The 7,459-nt window shown below is 40.1% G+C and overlaps 1 protein-coding gene across 1 annotated transcript in view; it reads right to left on the reverse strand.

Moving 5' to 3' along the window:
* The window catches only part of syne3 (spectrin repeat containing, nuclear envelope family member 3), a 42,299-nt gene that overhangs the window by 5,253 nt on the left and 29,587 nt on the right, over nucleotides 1-7,459 (reverse strand). Inside the window, exons 9-13 of the mRNA XM_013915169.1 lie at nucleotides 7,274-7,446; nucleotides 6,107-6,593; nucleotides 4,533-4,676; nucleotides 1,139-1,324; nucleotides 257-307 (exon numbers count right to left, since the gene is read on the reverse strand). Coding sequence (XP_013770623.1) covers nucleotides 257-307; nucleotides 1,139-1,324; nucleotides 4,533-4,676; nucleotides 6,107-6,593; nucleotides 7,274-7,446 — 1,041 coding nt within the window. The remainder of the gene's footprint in view (nucleotides 1-256; nucleotides 308-1,138; nucleotides 1,325-4,532; nucleotides 4,677-6,106; nucleotides 6,594-7,273; nucleotides 7,447-7,459) is intronic.

A 7,459-nucleotide genomic window follows, 5' to 3' on the forward strand; every position in this document is an offset into this window, starting at 1 on the left:
TCAACACAGACAGCATCGTCAGAAGGAAAGTTGATAAAATAAATTACAAATGTTGTATTGTTCGATACATATGCGTACCGAACCGAAAGCACTGTATCGAACGGTTCAATATCGATACGAATATCGTTGCACACCTAGGTAGCGATATTTTAATCTTCCAAGACTTCAACCAACTCTGTAACTAAAGTGAAAGAAATATTCTTTGACCGAGGATGCTTGTAGTTGTCATTTGAACATATCTGAACTCTTCTCTTACCTTTCGAGCTGGTGCTGCAATGGCTGCATCCGCTTGTGTGGCTGAGACTCTCTGCAGAGAAAAAAACCTGCCCGTTATTTTACAGTGTTTTACCAGACTCTGCGCTGTGTCCTTTAGGATTATATGTTTTTATTTATATAAATGTTTTTACATAAACAGCCGTGTCTCAATACCTAGAGAACGTTGTTAAAATGCGTAACTTTAACATCATTACACAGTCCAGTGAAAAGGTAAGGGGACAAATCTCTTGTATGTCACATAAGTTAAGAAACCATCATAAAGACAGCAATAAATGTGAGACTAGCAAAGAACAGCAATAACAGATTGTTTAAAATCAAACAACTACATTTGGGCCCCGGATACCTGCTGTATGTATGCAGAAACCAGTCTGTTACTTTTTACCTCACCTTTCTCCTGTTTTTGTTTACAAGATGGATGGATGCATAGTTAACACCATAAGATCCACATAGATTCCATCACAGGGAAAACACAAACATGCAAATGTTTCTAATTTGTTAACTAGATATGTCGAGTGTGATTCGGTTTGCAGACCTGAGTAATAAGTTTGCCCCAAGTGCGCTCACAACACATTACTGGTCCTCTTTGCTCTTTCTGGCTTGCCATGGTATGGCGCTTGCAAATCATTCTTACGCTGATGGATGCATCAGCATATTTGGCATGCAGACTAGAGCAGACAGGGGATTGTACCACTAACCTTCTGATTAATAGGCGACCTGCTCTACCGCCTGAGCTACAGCCACCTAGGTGAAGCCTCATCAATACACATCAATTAGACTTTTTCATTCTTACAGCAGAAGCCAAGAAAAATAGTTTCCTGCTAGTTTTGTCTCTATAATGTTCAGAAGTCAGCGGTCCTCTCACCTTGGAACTGATCCTGTTCCTCACATCTCTGACATCCTTGAGCTTAGACTTGTAAAGCATCCAGCGGTAGCGGAGGTCCTCCAGGCCGGCCTCTTCTTTTGGTCCAGTACCAGCCTCACTGCTCTGGCTATCCTGGATCAACAGCTGAAACTGCTTCTGACCCCAGGACAGGTCAGCTCTCAGAGACTGCAACAGGACACAGATTTGACTCACAGAACTAGTTTTAATAAAATAAACAGTACAGGCTTTTCCTGGTGTTTGGATTGCTACTTCTGAGGCGAAATGCAAGATTTAGAACAACAAAACTCAAATTTTAACCACAAGAGGTCAGTATAACAGTGTCTTTTAACTTGCTCTGCAGGCTGATCATTAAAAAAATCTGACTACAATCACTATGCAAAATAATCACTTTGACACGTGAACAATTGTTATGCAAGATTATACAAAGTTCTAAAACCACAGCCACTCAGCAGATGAAAAAAACCACGAGGTCTGGCTCAAGGTGAACCAGAGGTTCTGTTAGAGCTTCATTGTTGTGGTAAATGTGGGTCTTCAGGCAAAACTGTTGCTGACATGTGGAATTCTTTCCCACAGTATCAGAGAGTGCAGTACTTTGAAAACATGCTGTAAAGATTCTGACTCTTGCATGGATAAAGAATGTGGGAGGACTGGTATTCACCCTGATGCAGGAAACTAGTATGGTTACTCCATTTTTTTTCCTGTGACATGGCTTATACTGTTTTCTACATGGTCTAATCTACTCGTGTATTTACATATCAGGTTCCTTATTACAGCCTTACACACTATGATATGTCTAAGCAGACATAAAAGAGTGTTGACACAAACAATAACATTGATGTGAAAGGCTCTTCTTTGCATTTTCAAACACTGGCTGGAAAACATCTGAGCTACACATGGGTACGGTGTTGTACCCATGAGACCTTCTCAAGAGAAACAACTGGAACCTTAATAAGTGAAATATGACGCCCTTAACAACCGGCTCTAGTAATAACTGACTGATAGCTAATATACCAGCAATAAATAACAGGCTTTAACACCCTCAGATTTAATGATGTAGTTCTAAGCGATATTCATTGTCAGCCTAATGTAGCACATCCCTCTCCTTTAATATCAGTTCCAGTCTGCATAATGTGCAGTCATTAGAAAACAAAACTTGTTTTTGTAATGACAACATTATTTACCATAATAACCAATCAGCCTCAATCAATCAGACTTGGCCCCTGCCTTTCCCAGGGCTGTATTCTCTGCCTCCTACTGTACACCTATGACTGTACACCAACAATGGGTGGGTCATCGCTGATGGAGATGAGACAGCGTACAGAGCAGAGGTACAGAGTTAGTCCCGCTGGTGCGCAAGAAATATTAAATTATAATAACACACTGGACAATCTGAAGAGCAGTTTCAGCAACAGGTTCCTTCAACCTGGCTGCCTGAGGAAAGCTACAGGAGGTCATTCCTTCCCGCTGCTATCGGACTGCTGAATTCATCCACTTGGGTCAGATCCACACATGTGGAACAGAATGAATCACACCTCAATGCACCCTGTCGCTTTTGTAGACTGCAACATATATTTGCACACATACTTGTCCTTTTATATTTATAAGTATATTTATATTTACTCCTCTATCTCAATAGTCTTCTTAATACTTATCTATCAATATCTGGTTCTACGTTTCGTTTTATATGAGTGCTTGACGTTTGTTGCTATGACAACTCAGTTTCCCTCTGGGATTAATAAAGTCTGATTCTGAAGTTGCAGTGTGTTGGGCTATCCATGTACTCACATCAGTTTTTAAAGCTGGAGGTCTGTCACTGAGGACTGAAGGCAGATTTGGATGTTGGGACTGTAGACATGTACGTTGCTCTGGACTGAGCTTCTCTGTATGCACAGTTTTCCAGTCACGCTCTTTATCTTCAGTAACGTTTCAGAGAGGATTTTCTTGTGTACTTAAAGCAGGACGCTGCTGCATGAACTAACCTGCAGTCGTTTTAACCTTTATTTAAAAAGTTTCAGCTATGTCTCTTATTTCTTCATTGTTAACTTTACCGTGATTGTCACTGAATAGTTTGTGCGGTGGACAGTAAATGCTTATCCAGCTTTTCACCCCTGAAAGCCTTCTTACAACAGACGTGTGTAGTAGGTTACGCACATCTTAAGAGGTTTATTTACTGCTGTTGCCGACTGCACTGAAATTCAAATATCCAGACCGAATGTTTTCAAAATGCAAAACATTTCACTAAAAGTTAACATTCTGCACTGACCAATTTTTATTACTAGATTGCTAGTTTTTGCAAGTTTCTGAATGGGCCTCATTACTGTGATACAGCGGTGACAATCACCAGGAGACATGACGGTAATTTCAGCACAATCAATATTGACTGAATGAAGCATGTGAAGCATGTGGACACAGCACCACAAATCTGAATAGAAATGTGACATCTGAAAAATATGAACACTATGAGTCTACTGCGAGTTGGTCTGTGACAACAACATTTGCAACAGTGTGTGTAATAACACTGTGTTACAGCACAGTTTCAGAGATACCGGCTCTCAAAACAAATAATCAAAGTATCAAAAATATAGTCACAATAAAAAAAGAAAAAAAATCAATAAATAATGAACTGGTTATTCAGAAAAATCCACTGTAGATGTGTTTTCTGATACCAACACATCTACAGTCTGCAGAGAGTTTATTATACTAGATTATTTAGATATGAAGCCCTGCTGTTCTCCTTCCAACAGCTTCATTCTCTCTTGTTGACAAAATCCTCCGTCTAGCTAGATGTGCTGCATCAGAGAGATTTTGTTCTGAAGCTCAAACAGTCTGTGCTACCTTTTCCAACATCATACCAGTAAAATTATAGTCTGTGATTCATTGGCTACGTTGTAAAAGGTGTAAACACATGTATGTTAGCATTTTAGACCTATAACTGCAGTGTGTGTCTTCACAGTCCCACCATAACAATAAACAATTGCAGCCAGGCATACATTATGCAAATTAGGGCAAATCTCAGATGGATATGAGAGAAATCTTTTTTTTCTTAAACAAAAATATCACAATACAAGGATTCATCGATTAATTCATCAGTTTTTTGCTTCAGTGCTTCATTTAACACGAGGCTGTGTAGAGCGTAGTTTCTCCCTCCTATTTAAGAGGTTTCCATGATGACAGAGTATAGACAATTTTATTTTACGCTTGAACATGTTTTTAAAGTGCTGAACACACATAAAATATTTCCCTTAACTTCTGATTGGGCAAGACCTCAATTTGGGTAGCCTGAGCTAAATCCAGCCTAACCGGTGACCACCACCTGTCCTGGCATCTTTCTGCAACAAAAACGTCCTGACTGTTTGCACATTCACAAGCTCACCTTGAGTGTATCCTGCTTGAGTCTGACATCTTTGGCGCTGTGTGCTGCTCCTTTGGAGCTGAGAATCTGAGAGAGGAGTTCATTCTGTTTGAACAGCCAAGAATCAAACTCCTTCCTCCTGGATTCATGGTGTCCTTGGCTCCCCTGGAAAACCCCAAACAAGTAATGAAACATTTACATGCACACTAAAACACCTTAGTTAAAACACCAAGTGAAAAATGAAAACCATCTAAACCCAGACTAGTGATTTAATAAAATTTTAAAAATCTATTTTATATTAACACACAAACTTGAACTTATTTTATATGTAGAAAAAGCATTTTCAGATTGCCAAAAAGTCTCTCAGTTTTAGTGTTCCAGAGTATGAAAGTATGTTACCAAAGTATTTTAAAGTGTATAAGTTGCGTCTTTGTTGCCCAGCATATTGGGCCTTAGAGTAAATGTAAAAAAATTGAAACAATTCATTGATTTGTAGATCTCAGAAACCTATATTTTATTCACCTTAGAACATAGAAGACATGTCAAATGTTTATTAAAAATATTCGCATATTTTGAATGTGAGGGCAGCAACATGAAACTCAAAAAATACCGGCAACTGCCAGCGCTACCCCTCAGCATCGTAGTCGACACACCTATGGTATTAGTTATTAAATTCACAAGGTCTTCAGAAAACATGACGTCTGACCTCAAGGTTGAGGACAATGAGATTCAAACTTGCCTGAGATTTTTAGTAGCTGCACCTATGACCTTATATCAACATAAAACATTTGGCGCACAATGAAATATAAAATATGAGGAGGAGGAAGACCCTGGACTGCTGAGCAGCTAAAATCCTCTATGAGACAAGAATGGGATAATTTTCCTCTCCCACAAGTTCAACAGTTGCATATGGACAATTGGTAAAAGAAAAAGGAACGCCACACAACTTCTTTGAGATGTGTTGTGGGCAACAAATTCAAAATGTTCTTTTCTTAAAATTAGTACACTTTCTCATTTCAGATGTTTGATATGTCTTCTATCGGTTTCTGAGGTCTGCAAATCACTGACTTCTGTTTTTATTTACATTTTACAAAGCAGCCCAAATGTTTTGGTGTATCAGTGATTGTACTGGTGGTTCAGAGAAGCATTTTCTTTCCCATGATAGAGGCAAACCCAAAACAACCAGTTAGTGGCTTCAATTGTGGGACGACTGAATAATGTGTTTCACACATAAACCCTTTTTGGAATTGGTTTATAAAAGTCAATGATGTTGTGCGTTTATTGTTTGTATTAGATCAGTTTGCATTGACGGTTTTGGTTATTTAGTTATGGAACATCCATCCATCCATCCTCTGCTTATCCTTGTCAGAGTTGTGGAGGGCTGGAGCCTATCCTAGCTTTCTTAGGCCGAGAGGCAGGGTACACCCCTGGACAGTTTGCCAGTCTGCCAGTTATGGAGCATCTAGTGCTCCATAACTGATATAGTGCACTGATACTTGGGCACTATAGTAGCATACAAAACATAACAATAACTTATCCAGGAAGTTGCTGTAAGTTAGCTTGGTAGAAAATAACAAAATCCTGCACAACAGTACCATTGAGTATTGAACTGGTGTTGCTGATGCTTTCTTGGCTGAGGGTCTTCTGATCTCTCCCACTCCTCCTCCTGAGATGAGGCATCCCCCTGCTTCTGTGCTGTCATCTCCAGAGCTAATCATTGGCGGCTGAGGATAGCTGGCCTGTGTAAATAATACTGCTTCCTCTCCGTCTTCTGCCAAGACACTGCTGTTACCTCCTATTGGCTTGTCATTGGAGACTCCCTGCTCGTGGCCAGAGAAATCTACTTCATCTGTTTTGAAGGTCAGTGCACTTCCCTTGACTTTACTTGATGAAATAGGATTTTCAACATCTGGTTCAGCCAATATGTGGTAACCTCGTTGGCCCTGGTTCCACCCTTCCTGGCCAGTCATTAATGCCTCCACCCGCCCTATCATTGCCTCCGACTTTCCTCCAAGTGCATGCATAGAGCCAGACGTCTTGGCAAAGTCAGACTCTCTCTGCTCTTTGGAACTGTTCAACAACCTGAAAGACAAAGGAATCCAGGTTTCACGTAGTCGTAACTCGTCAGTGGTACCAGTGGACAGAAACTTTCATGTCAAACCTCAGTGCATACTTTAAACACAAAACCTGATTTCTTGGTTGTTTTTATATATATCAAAAAACAACATTTAGGAAACAGATCTGTCAGAGTGAGCCAAACCTAACTGTTTGCCATCCTTTTCCCACAATTTATGCAGCGGGGACAGTCTTTCGTAGTTTAGAGAGACTAAATCTAATATAAGACACTGAAAGCATTAAGAGCATTAAGAAACAAAAAATAAGCAGCAAATATCTGAGTAGACATCTACAGCCAGCTAAGACGGAGAAACAAAAGCTACAGACACTGGTGCCATCAGTTACTAAACAAATAACAATGCTGTCTTTGTACTCTTTTAGGTAAACTGAGGGTTTAGAGACATTTCTGCAAACAGCCAGCCTTGATAGGACGGGTTTGTTGAAACACATTTATAATTTAAAAAATGTGTCTATGAAGGACTCAAGCAGCAGCTAGTGCTGCTAAGATGTGTCCTTTTGGTATAGACAAGGCCAGAGCGATAAAGGAAAACAAGCTAGGAGCAGTATTGTGATAATACCACACACTGTGTTAGTACCACACACTAAGCTAGGCTGAAAAAAGGAACTGCTGTGTGCTTTTCTTGTACCTGTGCAGATTCAGACTCATTTCGTACAGGGCCAACCAAGAGTCTTTTAGGCGCTTCATGTCTCCAAGAATATGGACCTGCCCCTCCTCAGAAGTCTTCTTTAAAACTCCCTGACCCTGAATATCCACCTGCTGCAGCTGGAGCTCCTTCTCTGGGAACTCTCCCAGTGCTCTCTGTGGAAAAAGG

Source organism: Pundamilia nyererei, unplaced genomic scaffold (assembly GCF_000239375.1).
Source record: "Pundamilia nyererei isolate P.nyererei 1_Seehausen unplaced genomic scaffold, PunNye1.0 scaffold00262, whole genome shotgun sequence".
Lineage (NCBI taxonomy): Eukaryota > Metazoa > Chordata > Actinopteri > Cichliformes > Cichlidae > Pundamilia > Pundamilia nyererei.